Source organism: Coregonus lavaretus (genome assembly GCF_964263955.1).
Source record: "Coregonus lavaretus genome assembly, contig: HAP1_SCAFFOLD_2161, whole genome shotgun sequence".
NCBI classification, from domain to species: Eukaryota; Metazoa; Chordata; class Actinopteri; order Salmoniformes; family Salmonidae; genus Coregonus; species Coregonus lavaretus.
The window spans coordinates 45,105-64,893 of NW_028156412.1; the positions used below are offsets into that span (position 1 = coordinate 45,105).

The following is a 19,789-nucleotide window of genomic DNA, read 5'->3' on the forward strand; positions in this document are numbered from 1 at the left end:
GCAGCCCATCCTGTGATGCAGCCATGGCTAGGCCCTCTGCTCTACTGATGGAACCATGGCTAGGCCCTCTGCTCTACTGATGGAACCATGGCTAGGCCCTCTGCTCTACTGATGGAACCATGGCTAGGCCCTCTGCTCTACTGATGGAACCATGGCTAGGCCCTCTGCTCTACTGATGGAACCATGGCTAGGCCCTCTGCTCTACTGATGGAACCAAGGTCCTCTGCTCTACTGATGGAACCATGGCTAGGCCCTCTGCTCTACTGATGGAACCATGGCTAGGCCCTCTGCTCTACTGATGGAACCATGGCTAGGCCCTCTGCTCTACTGATGGAACCATGGCTAGGCCCTCTGCTCTACTGGTGGAACCATGGCTAGGCCCTCTGCTCTACTGATGGAACCATGGCTAGGCCCTCTGCTCTACTGATGGAACCATGGCTAGGCCCTCTGCTCTACTGATGGAACCAAGGTCCTCTGCTCTACTGATGGAACCATGGCTAGGCCCTCTGCTCTACTGATGGAACCATGGCTAGGCCCTCTGCTCTACTGATGGAACCATGGCTAGGCCCTCTGCTCTACTGATGGAACCATGGCTAGGCCCTCTGCTCTACTGATGGAACCATGGCTAGGCCCTCTGCTCTACTGATGGAACCATGGCTAGGCCCTCTGCTCTACTGATGGAACCATGGCTAGGCCCTCTGCTCTACTGATGGAACCATGGCTAGGCCCTCTGCTCTACTGATGGAACCATGGCTAGGCCCTCTGCTCTACTGATGGAACCATGGCTAGGCCCTCTGCTCTACTGATGGAACCATGGCTAGGCCCTCTGCTCTACTGATGGAACCATGGCTAGGCCCTCTGCTCTACTGATGGAACCATGGCTAGGCCCTCTGCTCTACTGATGGAACCATGGCTAGGCCCTCTGCTCTACTGATGGAACCATGGCTAGGCCCTCTGCTCTACTGATGGAACCATGGCTAGGCCCTCTGCTCTACTGATGGAACCATGGCTTGGCCCTCTGCTCTACTGGTGGAACCATGGCTAGGCCCTCTGCTCTACTGATGGAACCATGGCTAGGCCCTCTGCTCTGCTAATGGAACCATGGCTAGGCCCTCTGCTCTACTGATGGAACTTAGCTTTGAAAATGTCTGGTTGTGTCGGCTTCACACTGTGTTCATACTGGACCTGGAGGGCATGTCTGTGTCCCAAAATGGCACCCTATTCCCTATGTAGTGCACTACTTTTGACCATTGCCCAATTAGTGCACTGTGTAGGGAATAGGGTGCCATTTGGGACTCAGAACCTACAGTACAACAAGCCTACACAGTGACTGGAGGAAAAGGAGCTAGTAGCCCAATAAACACTGACAGGAGGCAGAGCAGGAAGTAGCCTAATAAACACTGACAGGAGGCAGAGCAGGAAGTAGCCCAATAAACACTGACAGGAGGCAGAGCAGGAAGTAGCCTAATAAACACTGACAGGAGGCAGAGCAGGAAGTAGCCCAATAAACACTGACAGGAGGCAGAGCAGGAAGTAGCCTAATAAACACTGACAGATGGCAGAGCAGGAAGTAGCCTAATAAACACTGACAGGAGGCAGAGCAGGAAGTAGCCTAATAAACACTGACAGGAGGCAGAGCAGGAAGTAGCCCAATAAACACTGACAGGAGGCAGAGCAGGAAGTAGCCTAATAAACACTGACAGAAGGCAGAGCAGGAAGTAGCCTAATAAACACTGACAGATGGCAGAGCAGGAAGTAGCCTAATAAACACTGACAGGAGGCAGAGCAGGAAGTAGCCTAATAAACACTGACAGGAGGCAGAGCAGGAAGTAGCCTAATAAACACTGACAGGAGGCAGAGCAGGAAGTAGCCTAATAAACACTGACAGGAGGCAGAGCAGGAAGTAGCCTAATAAACACTGACAGGAGGCAGAGCAGGAAGTAGCTCAATAAACACTGACAGGAGGCAGAGCAGGAAGTAGCCCAATAAACACTGACAGGAGGCAGAACAGGAAGTAGCCTAATAAACACTGACAGGAGGCAGAGCAGGAAGTAGTCCAATAAACACTGACAGGAGGCAGAGCAGGAAGTAGCCCAATAAACACTGACAGGAGGCAGAGCAGGAAGTAGCCTAATAAACACTGACAGGAGGCAGAGCAGGAAGTAGCCTAATAAACACTGACAGATGACAGAGCAGGAAGTAGCCTAATAAACACTGACAGATGGCAGAGCAGGAAGTAGCCTAATAAACACTGACAGGAGGCAGAGCAGGAAGTAGCCTAATAAACACTGACAGGAGGCAGGGCAGGAAGTAGCCTAATAAACACTGACAGATGGCAGAGCAGGAAGTAGCCTAATAAACACTGACAGAAGGCAGAGCAGGAAGTAGCCTAATAAACACTGACAGGTGGCAGAGCAGGAAGTAGCCTAATAAACACTGACAGGAGGCAGAGCAGGAAGTAGCCTAATAAACACTGACAGGAGGCAGAGCAGGAAGTAGCCCAATAAACACTGACAGGAGGCAGAGCAGGAAGTAGCCTAATAAACACTGACAGGAGGCAGAGCAGGAAATAGCCTAATAAACACTGACAGGAGGCAGAGCAGGAAGTAGCCTAATAAACACTGACAGATGGCAGAGCAGGAAGTAGCCTAATAAACACTGACAGGAGGCAGAGCAGGAAGTAGCCTAATAAACACTGACAGGAGGCAGAGCAGGAAGTAGCCCAATAAACACTGACAGGAGGCAGAGCAGGAAGTAGCCTAATAAACACTGACAGGAGGCAGAGCAGGAAGTAGCCCAATAAACACTGACAGGAGGCAGAGCAGGAAGTAGCCTAATAAACACTGACAGGAGGCAGAGCAGGAAGTAGCCTAATAAACACTGACAGGAGGCAGAGCAGGAAGTAGCCTAATAAACACTGACAGGAGGCAGAGCAGGAAGTAGCCTAATAAACACTGACAGGAGGCAGAGCAGGAAGTAGCTCAATAAACACTGACAGGAGGCAGAGCAGGAAGTAGCCCAATAAACAATGACAGGAGGCAGAACAGGAAGTAGCCTAATAAACACTGACAGGAGGCAGAGCAGGAAGTAGTCCAATAAACACTGACAGGAGGCAGAGCAGGAAGTAGCCCAATAAACACTGACAGGAGGCAGAGCAGGAAGTAGCCTAATAAACACTGACAGGAGGCAGAGCAGGAAGTAGCCTAATAAACACTGACAGATGACAGAGCAGGAAGTAGCCTAATAAACACTGACAGGAGGCAGGGCAGGAAGTAGCCTAATAAACACTGACAGATGGCAGAGCAGGAAGTAGCCTAATAAACACTGACAGAAGGCAGAGCAGGAAGTAGCCTAATAAACACTGACAGGTGGCAGAGCAGGAAGTAGCCTAATAAACACTGACAGGAGGCAGAGCAGGAAGTAGCCTAATAAACACTGACAGGAGGCAGAGCAGGAAGTAGCCCAATAAACACTGACAGGAGGCAGAGCAGGAAGTAGCCTAATAAACACTGACAGGAGGCAGAGCAGGAAATAGCCTAATAAACACTGACAGGAGGCAGAGCAGGAAGTAGCCTAATAAACACTGACAGATGGCAGAGCAGGAAGTAGCCTAATAAACACTGACAGGAGGCAGAGCAGGAAGTAGCCTAATAAACACTGACAGGAGGCAGAGCAGGAAGTAGCCCAATAAACACTGACAGGAGGCAGAGCAGGAAGTAGCCTAATAAACACTGACAGGAGGCAGAGCAGGAAGTAGCCCAATAAACACTGACAGGAGGCAGAGCAGGAAGTAGCCTAATAAACACTGACAGGAGGCAGAGCAGGAAGTAGCCTAATAAACACTGACAGGAGGCAGAGCAGGAAGTAGCCTAATAAACACTGACAGGAGGCAGAGCAGGAAGTAGCCTAATAAACACTGACAGGAGGCAGAGCAGGAAGTAGCTCAATAAACACTGACAGGAGGCAGAGCAGGAAGTAGCCCAATAAACACTGACAGGAGGCAGAACAGGAAGTAGCCTAATAAACACTGACAGGAGGCAGAGCAGGAAGTAGTCCAATAAACACTGACAGGAGGCAGAGCAGGAAGTAGCCCAATAAACACTGACAGGAGGCAGAGCAGGAAGTAGCCTAATAAACACTGACAGGAGGCAGAGCAGGAAGTAGCCTAATAAACACTGACAGATGACAGAGCAGGAAGTAGCCTAATAAACACTGACAGATGGCAGAGCAGGAAGTAGCCTAATAAACACTGACAGGAGGCAGAGCAGGAAGTAGCCTAATAAACACTGACAGGAGGCAGGGCAGGAAGTAGCCTAATAAACACTGACAGATGGCAGAGCAGGAAGTAGCCTAATAAACACTGACAGATGGCAGAGCAGGAAGTAGCCTAATAAACACTGACAGATGGCAGAGCAGGAAGTAGCCTAATAAACACTGACAGGAGGCAGAGCAGGAAGTAGCCTAATAAACACTGACAGAAGGCAGAGCAGGAAGTAGCCTAATAAACACTGACAGGTGGCAGAGCAGGAAGTAGCCTAATAAACACTGACAGGAGGCAGAGCAGGAAGTAGCCTAATAAACACTGACAGGAGGCAGAGCAGGAAGTAGCCCAATAAACACTGACAGGAGGCAGAGCAGGAAGTAGCCTAATAAACACTGACAGGAGGCAGAGCAGGAAATAGCCTAATAAACACTGACAGGAGGCAGAGCAGGAAGTAGCCTAATAAACACTGACAGATGGCAGAGCAGGAAGTAGCCTAATAAACACTGACAGGAGGCAGAGCAGGAAGTAGCCTAATAAACACTGACAGGAGGCAGAGCAGGAAGTAGCCTAATAAACACTGACAGGAGGCAGAGCAGGAAGTAGCCTAATAAACACTTCATCAAGCATTTTTGTCACCAACAAAAATGCTTTCTGACGTGAAGCGCTCGGCTTGTGGTCAAGTGGTGATTAGTAAGATGATACATGTATTGTGTGATATGACACACTGGATTCTAAGGGATTTTGAGTGACAGGTAGGATTATTGAGTAATGGAAACCTCAAACCTAGTTCTTGGTCATAAACAAAGTAATATCTGGAAACACAGTAATATCTGGAAACAGTAATAGTTTCTCCTTACCGTTCTCACTGTGGGAGCCAGTACGCTCTCTCTCTCTCTCTTGCTCTCTCTCTCTCTCTCTCTCTCTCTCTCTCTCTCTAGGCAATGTGAGCTGAAAGCAGCACAGAGATTGACCGAGAGGAACTGCCTGCCACTGGAGGAGTTTCCACTGTTTCACTGTGATGACAACTAGCCAAGGACCCTGCTGTGCCCTCCTTCATACTCACTCCAAACCCCATCCCATTGTTTGGACTGAGCAGTGCGCTGTGTATGGCCAGACCTACCACATGGACTCACTAGACTACCACCCTGAACACATTCGACTGTTTGAACAGGACAGAAATGTGATGTAACGCTCAGACGTCTACCCCACACATTCTACAGCCCACAATGTAACGTCTCCTTTATCTGTCCTTAGAGGAATGTCAATAGTGTCCGATCTATTCCAAACAATGGCGTTTGTTTTAGCTCTGTGTCACCCACAAAACTCAGGGAGATGCGGGCCAGAAATCCACATTTTTTACGTTAACGGCGCCTGTCTCCTGGCAACACATTGAAAGGGCCTATATGCATTGATGGCACACAATTGGCGATGTGGAAGTGTTAACTGCCTAATCCCGTATGGCTGGCCAGACAGAGGTTGCATCCCAAATGGCACTGTGTTCCCTACACAGTGCACTACTTTTGGACCAGGACCCACAGGGGCTGTGGTCAATAGTAGTGCACTATATAGGGAATAAGGGGGCTGTTTGGGACGCGGCCAGTCCCTGCTGTTCTGTTAGAGCCTGTGGACAACTCGGCAGTGTTTGCTTACCAGACTTTTATTCCACGGCTAAATAAAAAGTACTTCAACGGCATTCTGCCTCACTCTAAAGAAGTGTCCGTTTTTATTGTGGTTTGAACACACATCGCATGAGTTGTATCAACAAACCTTCAACAAAATGTTTTTCTGGTATTTAAATCATACTTTAGGTTATAGAAGGTCAAATTGTTCCTTTTAACTATATATCTGACGACCGTCGTCAGGGTGATAAACTAAACTTCTCCTGTTCTCCTGAGTTCTTTCAGGTGTGAGAACTGTAGATTTTATTTGCAAAGGCATTGTGAAATCAAAGCGCCGGCTGAAATAACAGCGCTTATTAGCGACATGATCAGAGTTGCTCGTGGGTAATGGTGTTGACAATATGTTAGCGTGCTGTGAAGGCCAGTGGACTAGGGATTATCATTTAGCTGTTAGACTATCTTCCTCATGTTATAGTGCTGTGAAGGCCAGTGGTCTAGGGATTATCATTTAGCTGTTAGACTATATTCCTCACGTTATAGTGCTGTGAAGACCAGTGGTCTAGGGATTATCATTTAGCTGTTAGACTATCTTCCTCACGTTATAGTGCTGTGAAGACCAGTGGTCTAGGGATTATCATTTAGCTGTTAGACTATCTTCCTCACGTTATAGTGCTGTGAAGGCCAGTGGTCTAGGGATTATCATTTAGCTGTTAGACTATCTTCCTCACGTTATAGTGCTGTGAAGACCAGTGGTCTAGGGATTATCATTTAGCTGTTAGACTATCTTCCTCACGTTATAGTGCTGTGAAGACCAGTGGTCTAGGGATTATCATTTAGCTGTTAGACTATCTTCCTCACGTTATAGTGCTGTGAAGGCCAGTGGTCTAGGGATTATCATTTAGCTGTTAGACTATATTCCTCACGTTATAGTGCTGTGAAGACCAGTGGTCTAGGGATTATCATTTAGCTGTTAGACTATATTCCTCACGTTATAGTGCTGTGAAGACCAGTGGTCTAGGGATTATCATTTAGCTGTTAGACTATATTCCTCACGTTATAGTGCTGTGAATGCCAGTGGTCTAGGGATTATCATTTAGCTGTTAGACTATCTTCCTCACGTTATAGTGCTGTGAAGGCCAGTGGTCTAGGGATTATCATTTAGCTGTTAGACTATATTCCTCACGTTATAGTGCTGTGAATGCCAGTGGTCTAGGGATTATCATTTAGCTGTTAGACTATATTCCTCACGTTATAGTGCTGTGAAGGCCAGTGGTCTAGGGATTATCATTTAGCTGTTAGACTATATTCCTCACGTTATAGTGCTGTGAAGACCAGTGGTCTAGGGATTATCATTTAGCTGTTAGACTATATTCCTCACGTTATAGTGCTGTGAATGCCAGTGGTCTAGGGATTATCATTTAGCTGTTAGACTATATTCCTCACGTTATAGTGCTGTGAAGGCCAGTGGTCTAGGGATTATCATTTAGCTGTTAGACTATCTTCCTCACGTTATAGTGCTGTGAAGGCCAGTGGTCTAGGGATTATCATTTAGCTGTTAGACTATATTCCTCACGTTATAGTGCTGTGAAGACCAGTGGTCTAGGGATTATCATTTAGCTGTTAGACTATATTCCTCACGTTATAGTGCTGTGAAGACCAGTGGTCTAGGGATTATCATGTAGCTGTTAGACTATATTCCTCATGTTATAGTGCTGTGAAGGCCAGTGGTCTAGGGATTATCATGTAGCTGTTAGACTATATTCCTCACGTTATAGTGCTGTGAAGACCAGTGGACTAGGGATTATCATTTAGCTGTTAGACTATCTTCCTCACGTTATAGTGCTGTGAAGGCCAGTGGTCTAGGGATTATCATGTAGCTGTTAGACTATCTTCCTCACGTTATAGTGCTGTGAAGGCCAGTGGTCTAGGGATTATCATTTAGCTGTTAGACTATCTTCCTCACGTTATAGTGCTGTGAAGGCCAGTGGTCTAGGGATTATCATTTAGCTGTTAGACTATCTTCCTCACGTTATAGTGCTGTGAAGGCCAGTGGTCTAGGGATTATCATTTAGCTGTTAGACTATCTTCCTCACGTTATAGTGCTGTGAAGGCCAGTGGTCTAGGGATTATCATTTAGCTGTTAGACTATCTTCCTCACGTTATAGTGCTGTGAAGGCCAGTGGTCTAGGGATTATCATTTAGCTGTTAGACTATCTTCCTCACGTTATAGTGCTGTGAAGGCCAGTGGTCTAGGGATTATCATGTAGCTGTTAGACTATCTTCCTCACGTTATAGTGCTGTGAAGGCCAGTGGTCTAGGGATTATCATGTAGCTGTTAGACTATCTTCCTGGGCTAATATTGAAACTGCCACGGTGCCGCCCCCCCCCCCCCCCCCCTCCCCCCCCACCAGCATAATTTGTTTCACAGTCACAGCCTAACAGCATGAATCAAAATGTTGACATTGTAATTTCATGCACACATGGGTGTTTGGCTGCCCAGGCTGGACTATACCATGTCTATGGGGTCTCTTCCTCTTCCCCATATGCTCCTGTCCTAGGGTGAGGTTATTTAGGAGAACAGAATAACCGTTATCTAGTGTGGTTATTTAGGAGAACAGAATAACCGTTATCTAGTGTGGTTATTTAGGAGAACAGAATAACCATAATCTAATCTGGTTATTTAAGGGAACGGAATAGAATAACTGTCAACTAGTGTGGTTATTTAGGGGATTTTAAATTAAATTAACTGTTACACGAAATGCCCAGGCCCCTACACTGCCACAGTGGACCAGACCCCTACTGCCACAGTGGACCAGACCCCTACTGCCACAGTGGACCAGACCCCTACTGCCACAGTGGACCAGACCCCTACTGCCACAGTGGACCAGACCCCTACACTGCCACAGTGGACCAGACCCCTACTGCCACAGTGGACCAGACCCCTACACTGCCACAGTGGACCAGACCCCTACTGCCACAGTGGACCAGACCCCTACTGCCACAGTGGACCAGGCCCCTACACTGCCACAGTGGACCAGACCCCTACACTGCCACAGTGGACCAGACCCCTACTGCCACAGTGGACCAGACCCCTACTGCCACAGTGGACCAGGCCCCTACACTGCCACAGTGGACCAGGCCCCTACACTGCCACAGTGGACCAGGCCCCTACACTGCCACAGTGGACCAGGCCCCTACACTGCCACAGTGGACCAGACCCCTACACTGCCACAGTGGACCAGACCCCTACACTGCCACAGTGGACCAGACCCCTACTGCCACAGTGGACCAGACCCCTACACTGCCACAGTGGACCAGACCCCCACTGCCACAGTGGACCAGACCCCTGCTGCCACAGTGGACCAGACCCCTACACTGCCACAGTGGACCAGACCCCTACACTGCCACAGTGGACCAGACCCCTGCTGCCACAGTGGACCAGACCCCTGCTGCCACAGTGGACCAGACCCCTACACTGCCACAGTGGACCAGGCCCCTACACTGCCACAGTGGACCAGGCCCCTACACTGCCACAGTGGACCAGACCCCTACACTGCCACAGTGGACCAGACCCCTACACTGCCACAGTGGACCAGACCCCTACTGCCACAGTGGACCAGACCCCTACACTGCCACAGTGGACCAGACCCCCACTGCCACAGTGGACCAGACCCCTGCTGCCACAGTGGACCAGACCCCTACACTGCCACAGTGGACCAGATCCCTACACTGCCACAGTGGACCAGACCCCTGCTGCCACAGTGGACCAGACCCCTGCTGCCACAGTGGACCAGACCCCTACACTGCCACAGTGGACCAGGCCCCTACACTGCCACAGTGGACCAGACCCCTGCTGCCACAGTGGACCAGACCCCTGCTGCCACAGTGGACCAGACCCCTGCTGCCACAGTGGACCAGACCCCCACTTCCACAGTGGACCAGACCCCTGCTGCCACAGTGGACCAGACCCCTACACTGCCACAGTGGACCAGACCCCTACACTGCCACAGTGGACCAGACCCCTACACTGCCACAGTGGACCAGACCCCCACTGCCACAATGGACCAGACCCCTGCTGCCACAGTGGACCAGACCCCTGCTGCCACAGTGGACCAGGCCCCTGCTGCCACAGTGGACCAGACCCCTGCTGCCACAGTGGACCAGACCCCTGCTGCCACAGTGGACCAGACCCCTACACTGCCACAGTGGACCAGACCCCTACACTGCCACAGTGGACCAGACCCCTACACTGCCACAGTGGACCAGACCCCTACACTGCCACAGTGGACCAGACCCCTACTGCCACAGTGGACCAGGCCCCTACACTGCCACAGTGGACCAGGCCCCTACACTGCCACAGTGGACCAGACCCCTGCTGCCACAGTGGACCAGACCCCTACACTGCCACAGTGGACCAGACCCCTGCTGCCACAGTGGACCAGACCCCTGCTGCCACAGTGGACCAGACCCCTGCTGCCACAGTGGACCAGACCCCTACACTGCCACAGTGGACCAGACCCCTACACTGCCACAGTGGACCAGACCCCTACACTGCCACAGTGGACCAGACCCCTACACTGCCACAGTGGACCAGACCCCTACTGCCACAGTGGACCAGGCCCCTACACTGCCACAGTGGACCAGGCCCCTACACTGCCACAGTGGACCAGACCCCTGCTGCCACAGTGGACCAGACCCCTACACTGCCACAGTGGACCAGACCCCTGCTGCCACAGTGGACCAGACCCCTACACTGCCACAGTGGACCAGACCCCTACTGCCACAGTGGACCAGACCCCTACACTGCCACAGTGGACCAGACCCCTACTGCCACAGTGGACCAGGCCCCTACACTGCCACAGTGGACCAGACCCCTGCTGCCACAGTGGACCAGACCCCTACACTGCCACAGTGGACCAGACCCCTACACTGCCACAGTGGACCAGACCCCTGCTGCCACTGTATATAACCATCTCTGTATAATAATGACACAGAGATACTGTGACGAGATCCTGAGGCCCATTGTCGTGCCATTCATCCGCCGCCATCACCTCATATTTCAACATAATAATGCACAGCCCCAAGGTCGCAAGGATCTGTGCACAATTCCTGGAAGCTGAAAATGTCCCAGTTCTTCCATGGCCTGCATACTCACCAGACATGTTACCCATTGAGCATGTTTGGTATGCCCAGTACAGACAAGACAACCAAAAAAAAAATATATATATATATTGAGATTGAAAGCTATGGCGACAATTTCAGAATGTAACAGGTTATTACTAGAATTACAGGTTTAAAAAAAAATATCTATAAAACAAGTCTCGAAAATAAGGAAAAATATCTGTACATTTCAGCTGTTTCAAAAACATTGCTCTGCTATTACAAGTTTTACTGTAAGAGTGTTGAGCTCAACAAGACAATTCTATTTACAGTGGCCTGCTTGGAGGGGGTCAACTGTCGGGCGACTGTTGTGAGGCAGCGGTCGATACATGACAAGATCGCCCGTTTACATACATTGCAGTAACACGTGGAGCTGACGGGATTGTCGATACAAGTCTAGTATGTGTGAAGACCCTCATAGGTTATGTCTCAAATGGCACCCCTATTCTATATAGGGGCTCTGGTCAAAAGAAGTGCACTACATAGGAAATAGGGTGCCATTTGGAACTTACTCATATAAACTCGAGCCATTAGAAAACAAATAGCATCCTGCCTAAAGAGTCACTGCTTTGTCCTCAGTCTTGTTCATCCTGTAGGTGAGGGCTCCAATAAAGAAAGAAATATCTGCCTCAGCGCATTTCCTCATTAGCTACAGGATATTTAATGAGAGGCTAGCTAGCTGCAAGGAGAGGACGGGCTCGTCCCAAATGGCACCCTGTTACCTACATAGGGGCACTACGTTCACGAGGGCTCATAGGGCCCTGGTCAACAGTAGTACACTATGTAGGGGAATAGGGTGCCATTTGGGACTGCGGCCGAGCTGTTGGTTTAGAACATGAATTACTGCCTGTATTTATTTAGGAGGGAATCTGCTACCGTCCAGTGTAAATATATTACGTGGAAAAAAACAAAACACCCAACGATAAACATCGCAAGTAATTTAATTGGTTGATGTAGGAATGTGACATTTTGGCTCTTGCAACAGTTGGGATCTCAAATTTAAATAATACGCGTAAATAATAGATATGAATAAATTAATGGACAGCCTGTTCCATCATGATACACCTAGCTAGTTGGGGAGAGTTCACAGACACAGTCAGACGCTGTAAATCAGCAGAGAGATTCATTATGGGCCGTAATGTATCAATGACACAAAGTTTGGAGAAGACTGGTCATCCGAGAGAACTCTGACGGCGACTGCCGTGACAGACGCTCCAACAAGATATATTTACTGCTTTATTAACATGTGAATACATGATCTGTTATCAGTTACCTGCCTTAACTCGTACATTATCTGCTACTGTCTGAGAGTGGTGTGTGTGTGTGTGTGTGTGTGTGTGTGTGTGTGTGTGCGTGCGTGCGTCAGCAGTTAGTTTGGTTTTGCCCTCTTCTACCAGAAACAGTCTACGCTCTGAGATTTATAGTCATATTAATGCTATGCCAGCTCCTTCAGCTCTGAGATTTAATGCTATGCCATCTCCTTCAGCTCTGAGATTTAATGCTATGCCATCTCCTTCAGCTCTGAGATTTATGGTCATATTAATGCTATGCCATCTCCTTCAGCTCTGAGATTTATGGTCATATTAATGCTATGCCAGCTCCTTCAGCTCTGAGATTTATAGTCATATTAATGCTATGCCAGCTCCTTCAGCTCTGATATTTAATGCTATGCCAGCTCCTTCAGCTCTGAGATTTATGGTCATATTAATGCTATGCCAGCTCCTTCAGCTCTGAGATTTATAGTCATATTAATGCTATGCCAGCTCCTTCAGCTCTGATATTTAATGCTATGCCAGCTCCTTCAGCTCTGAGATTTATAGTCATATTAATGCTATGCCATCTCCTTCAGCTCTGAGATTTATAGTCATATTAATGCTATGCCAGCTCCTTCAGCTCTGAGATTTAATGCTATGCCAGCTCCTTCAGCTCTGAGATTAAATGCTATGCCAGCTCCTTCAGCGCTGAGATTTATAGTCATATTAATGCTATGCCTGCTCCTTCAGCTCTGAGATTTATAGTCATATTAATGCTATGCCAGCTCCTTCAGCTCTGAGATTTATACTCATATTAATGCTATGCCATCTCCTTCAGCTCTGAGATTTATAGTCATATTAATGCTATGCCAGCTCCTTCAGCTCTGAGATTTAATGCTATGCCAGCTCCTTCAGCTCTGAGATTAAATGCTATGCCAGCTCCTTCAGCTCTGAGATGTATAGTCATATTAATGCTATGCCAGCTCCTTCAGCTCTGAGATTTATAGTCATATTAATGCTATGCCAGCTCCTTCAGCTCTGAGATTTATAGTCATATTAATGCTATGCCAGCTCCTTCAGCGCTGAGATTTATAGTCATATTAATGCTATGCCTGCTCCTTCAGCTCTGAGATTTATAGTCATATTAATGCTATGCCAGCTCCTTCAGCTCTGAGATTTATACTCATATTAATGCTATGCCAGCTCCTTCAGCTCTGATATTTAATGCTATGCCAGCTCCTTCAGCTCTGAGAGTTATAGTCATATTAATGCTATGCCAGCTCCTTCAGCTCTGAGATTTAATGCTATGCCAGCTCCTTCAGCTCTGAGATTTAATGCTATGCCAGCTCCTTCAGCTCTGAGATGTATAGTCATATTAATGCTATGCCAGCTCCTTCAGCTCTGATATTTAATGCTATGCCAGCTCCTTCAGCTCTGATATTTAATGCTATGCCAGCTCCTTCAGCTCTGAGATGTATAGTCATATTAATGCTATGCCAGCTCCTTCAGCTCTGAGATTTATAGTCATATTAATGCTATGCCAGCTCCTTCAGCTCTAAGATTTATAGTCATATTAATGCTATGCCAGCTCCTTCAGCTCTGAGATTTATAGTCATATTAATGCTATGCCAGCTCCTTCAGCTCTGAGATTTATAGTCATATTAATGCTATGCCAGCTCCTTCAGCTCTGAGATTTATAGTCATATTAATGCTATGCCAGCTCCTTCAGCTCTAAGATTTATAGTCATATTAATGCTGGTCCTCTGTAGCTCAGCTGGTAGAGCACGGCGCTTGTAACGCCAAGGTAGTGGGTTCGATCCCCGGGACCACCCCATACACAAAAATGTATGCACGCATGACTGTAAGTCGCTTTGGATAAAAGCGTCTGCTAAATGGCATATTATTATTATTATTATTATTATAATGCTATGCCAGCTCCTTCAGCTCTGAGATTTATAGACCAGCTCCTTCAGCTCTGAGATTTATAGACCATCTCCTTCAGCTCTGAGATTTATAGACCAGCTCCTTCAGCTCTGAGATGTATAGTCATATTAATGCCATGCCATGCCAGCTCCTTCAGCTCTGAGATGTATAGTCATATTAATGCCATGCCAGCTCCTTCAGCTCTGAGATGTATAGTCATATTAATGCCATGCCAGCTCCTTCAGCTCTGAGATGTATAGTCATATTAATGCCATGCCAGCTCCTTCAGCTCTGAGATGTATAGTCATATTAATGCCATGCCAGCTCCTTCAGCTCTGAGATGTATAGTCATATTAATGCCATGCCAGCTCCTTCAGCTCTGAGATGTATAGTTATATTAATGCCATGCCAGCTCCTTCAGCTCTGAGATTTATAGTCATATTAATGCCATGCCATGCCAGCTCCAGGACAATAAATCATCTCTCTCTGGCCCTTTACTGAAACCTTCAACACAGACAAAGTTCTGGCTGAAGTGATTTCCACTCCCGTGGCGGTGACATTACCGCCACTGTAAACACATTATAAATAACATATTTCTGTCCATTCCACCTTTCCATACTTAAGGTTAAATTGAGTTCATTATGCAGGCCACTGCCCTCGTGCAATAAGCAACGCATAAATTATACATACTAATTACACTGGATGGGCAGCCACTTTAATGAAGGCTCTTAATTAAACCCTATAACAACATTGTGGTTTTGTACAGGAAGGAATTGGAGATGGAGCTATATTTCACTAGCCTGTGTGTGTGTGTGTGTGTGTGTGTGTGTGTGTGTGTGTGTGTGTGCGTGTGTGCGTGCGTGCGCGTGTGCGTGTGTGTGAGTGTGTGTGTGTGTGTGTGTGTGTGTGTTAACCTTCATATCTGACTGGATGGGTCTTATAGCCGAGGTGACAAGGGCAGCAGTTATTTTAATATAATGCAGCTGATTACATCACGAAGCTTTACAAAGGGACCTCGTTCACACTGAAACCCTGTTGTATTGTAAAGGTTTTGGAGGAAGGGATGCTGTGTGAACCTATGTTTAATTAGCGTTTTGATAATGGCAGCTTACAGGGTAGGACCTCAGACTGACTTGGTATTTCTAACGTAATGTGTACATTAGGAGCTACCAGGCATCTCATTCTTTCTCATTGCCAGAGTTCAAATCATGAAATCCCAGAGGGACATGTTTAAACCAGTGCAAAGTTTATGTTTTTTTTGTAAATGTTCATATACAACTACAGTATCATTCAAAAACTTTTTAAAAGGAACTTCTAGCTCATGAGGTAGGTTTGCTCATCTGGAATTATGAAATTGAATTGGATACTTTCAGTGAATTCAAGGCCTTCAAAATGTCGGTGATAATTAATTATTATGCATTGATTGCAATCCTCATAATTTGTACTTTAATTCATTAAACCTAATTGTTAAACACAAATAATTTCAAAGCCAACCAACCTGGTTGACAGTTAGATTTTACATGAATTCCAAGATACTTTTCAATCAAGGGATAAGTAAAATTGTTGAAGTTAGTTCACTACACATATATGCAAATATATGTTTCTGTAACTACCCTATTATAAGAAAAAATAAATATAGATTTCTGTAACTACCCAATTATAAATATATATTTCCGTAACAACCCTATTATAATAGAATAAACGGGACATGTCTCTGCTTGTCCTTGAGAAAGACTGAGATATGAAGAGCTCCTAAAAACGTTGCTTCTAAAAACACAAATAAATTGCGATTGTGTATGGTGCATCTGTAGCCTTCGGTAATAGATGTACTCGGTAATGTTCTGACTGTAACCTCTGGTGAAGCACATTTAAGGACAAGACGTAACACCGCCAACATTATTCAAATGCTGTATCAACAAATTTGCGATAGAGTTTTTTTTTTTTTTTTTTTTTAGAGTGATGAGGGTGTATTGGAATGCACCATAACATCCTCCCGCTCCTCTAGCCCAGTTCAGCGCTTGATGAATAGAAAGGCGAAATACGACGTATTCTCGTGTAATTTTTGTGTGTGTTTGCACTTTATATTATGAGAAAAGTTAATTTCATCATTTCACATCGTTGACAAAAAAAATGGCAAGTGTCACGTCTATGCACTTCTTGTGTTGGCACTGTCCAAAAAACAATTCAATGTTGTGCAAACAGACCAAACAGAGAGAGGGGGGATCAGGGGGGGGAGGGGTACATTTAAATTCCAAAGAGGTTTTCAGAACTCGTTTCCAAGTCCCCCCAGTCAGCAATGTGTTGGTGAAAATCACTCTTTTTGTCTCATTGAAAAAGGGCTAAATCTACATCGGTGGCCCGGTCTAACTTCGCTATTCTTTGCGTTCCCTATTCAAGTGAATGGACTGAATGAAGTGGATGGGGGGGCATGTATTTGATGAAGGCCTAGTCAATAGCATACAGTGATGGAATCCTAATATATTTGTTTATACTTGGGGGATTGAGTTGAGAAAATCCCCAGGAACCGGTTATAACCTTGAATATTTATCATTTGCATCCTTAAGGAATATTGTCTCAAAGGGAGTTTGTAAATATAGGTTGGGTGGAATATTGGATATTATTTGGTTATTATTTATTTATGCAAATACAACTATAATTTCATAAATATCGTAATATTAGTATAACTGTAGTATAAATACAATATTAGGCCTGTAACTGTCATTAACGTTAGAACATAAAGGAATGCGTGTTTTCCCCTTACACACCTGTAACCTGTTTAATAACTGAGATCTGCACTCTGAATTGCCTTCATGCATTTTAATCTAGTTAATTTCTGCTTAAAATATGGTTTAATGGGATCCAGTGTCAAATAAACCTCAATGAATCATGTGTGAAAATAAAACAATACAATTACGTTAACACTATTATTACTAGCTTACTAGACTTTATAATAATCTAAACTACTATATTCTATAATTCTACAACACCTACAATCAGGTTTAATAGAGCACTATATATATATTTTTAAAACATTTAAAAGTGTGTGTGTGTGTGTGTTAAACAACCTGTTAAAAATACACACTGCAATGTAACATGATGTTTACGCAATTTTTAATGGGAAAATATTTTTGATGACCAATAATTTATTGCAGACACATGGCACACTTGGAGAAGCACTCATGCTTGCAGCAAATACAACACAACGTTTGGAAATAGCATGCGTTTTAGAGAACCTACAAATATACTGCATTTTATACATCCGGTCACCACAGTATTATATTTTTTTTTTAATTAAATGGTCCACAGAACAACTACAGATAGATCTGTAAACTACAGATCATCTAAAACATCCAACAAAAAAAAGTGCAGTTTACACATTTATATTCTTGTATCAATTCAAATATTTTGAATGCAGACACCAAAGTAAAACATAAATATCTGTTTTCAAGTTTTGTTATTTGAAATGTCACCTCTGTGATTGTTCATTTTTTGAATTCTCCTAAAAACTAGATTGGCTATTTGGTATAAATGCAATGCGCATTAAGGTGAACAGGAACTAAAAGACATGTTAAATTTAATTTACAAAGTTGATTTCATTTATTTATTTTCTTGGCCTTTTTATCTTGACGAAAATGCAACAAAAAAAAAATTATTCCGACAACATTCTCAAAGGTAATAACGAATGGGAATTGTTTTACGATTTTTTAGATTAATTGAATTGAAATATTTATTGGAGACTTTGCAATAAAATGTAAGCAAGAATATAGATACGGATAAAGACAGTGCTTTTGAAGACAATCTCATAATTGGATTATTCTTAAATGACCTAAAAAGGTAACAAAACGATGTAGCCTATATGCGTGTCACAGAAAGACAAGAGTCACTGCCACAACAATTCTCAAGTAATACATCTAAGTACATCGATAAACCACAAAACGCCAAATCTCTTGCCTTATGATTGTAGAGCATATTTTAGTTGGTTGTCATGAATGACCAAACAATAAAATACCGCTTTGGAGAAGTTGATAATCATGTCTCTTTTCTTTTCAGAAGTTTATAATAAAGTCCCGTGCGCTAACGTCATGTCAGTGCACCGACACCACGGACTGCATGGCCGAAGAGGCCGGGTTTATGAGCGTCTCGCTCGGCGTGGCAGGGCTGCTTTGGCTGGTAGCTGTCTGAGGAGACGTGGGGCTGAGAGACTGGGGAGAGTTCGCTAAGAAAGCTGGAATGTGTGTTGGCAGTGCCGAGAGCCCTGGCATCGAAGTAGGGGTGGGCTTGATTGGCACGGGGATGGCAGGTAGATTCTGCCCGCCATAGCAAATAGACTTGAGGGGCATTCCGTAGGCCGAATAATCACTGGTCATGGAGATGGGAGCTACCGTGTCCATGACGCTAGAGCTGTACATGTGAGGCCAGGCCGTGGTGAGCTGGTTGTGCAGCGGGTAGCCAGCAGACATGGACTGCATGGTGGAGAAGGCCAGCCCGCCTGGCATTTTATACTCTCTGGCGATGATGTTCTCGATCGCGAACGGGTGTTTGAAAGTTGACGGTTGGTGAGAGACTCCTATGTTGTAACCGGACATCTGCGGGAGATGTGTGCCAGAAGCTGCCAGCGCGCTCAGTCGGAGTTTGGCTTGCTGTTGGAGATAGTGGGCAGCGTCCGACGTCTTGCTCTGCGCCAGGTGCTCGGACGCCATCATCATCAACTTGAAGCGTTTACGACGCCGCAAGAAACTTCCGTTTTCGAACATGTCTCCGCAGCTGGGATGGAGAGCCCAGAAACTCCCTTTACCCGGCTGGTCCGGCCGCCTGGGGATCTTAATAAAACAGTCGTTGAAAGAGAGGTTGTGCCGTAAGGAGTTCTGCCACCGCTGGGTGTTCTCTCTGTAGTAAGGGAACCTGTCCATTATGAACTTGTAAATCTCGCTGAGCGGGAGCATCTTCTCCGGGCAAGACTGGATAGCCATGGCGGTCAGGGAGATGTAGGAATAGGGGGGTTTCTGGTCGCTATACGTGTTTCTCCCCGGACGAGGCATTCTGTTGGACTTTCTGTCAAAATACTATGCTGAAAGGCGCGTTGGGCTACAGTTCTTCCAGTTCTTCTCAGACAAGCAGGGGAAATATAACTTTGTCCTACACTCATTTAAAGAAGTATCACTCTAGGACGGGTTGTTCAAAACAACTGTTCAAAACAACATTCTGCACGTGTAAAACTCCATACATTCGCCGCATAGATTGCCTTTATAACGCACAGTAAAAACTGCAATATCCCCGCGCATAAAAGTTACTGAAAGTTCGCCAAGATGCATGAGATACAGCAACGCACTCACTGTCTGTTTCCTCCGTGGACTCAGCGCTTATGGGCTGTGGGTCTTGAAAACAGCCGTCCTATGAAAACAGGCTCCTCTCCCTCAGATGGCCTATATGATGCGCAATCTTTAGTTAAGCAAGCAGCAATAAGCTTTTCCTTCCCCCTCACACCACGACTCTCTGAATGGTTCCCGATATGTTGTGGCCCTTGTTGTGATGAGCAGAGCTAAGTAGCTGCTACTTCCTTGTCCTTCCCG

At 46.1% G+C, this 19,789-nt stretch overlaps 1 protein-coding gene across 1 annotated transcript; it reads right to left on the reverse strand.

Annotated features, from left to right (window-relative positions):
- Positions 1 to 18,304: 18,304 nt before the first annotated feature.
- On the reverse strand, positions 18,305 to 19,258 carry LOC311126368 (forkhead box protein B1-like; the record flags this gene model as incomplete). Its single annotated transcript, XM_084200376.1, has 1 exon — positions 18,305 to 19,258. The coding sequence occupies one exon, from the start codon at positions 19,256 to 19,258 to the stop codon at positions 18,305 to 18,307; it is 954 nt and encodes a 317-aa protein (XP_084056502.1).
- Between the last annotated feature and the right edge of the window lie 531 nt (positions 19,259 to 19,789).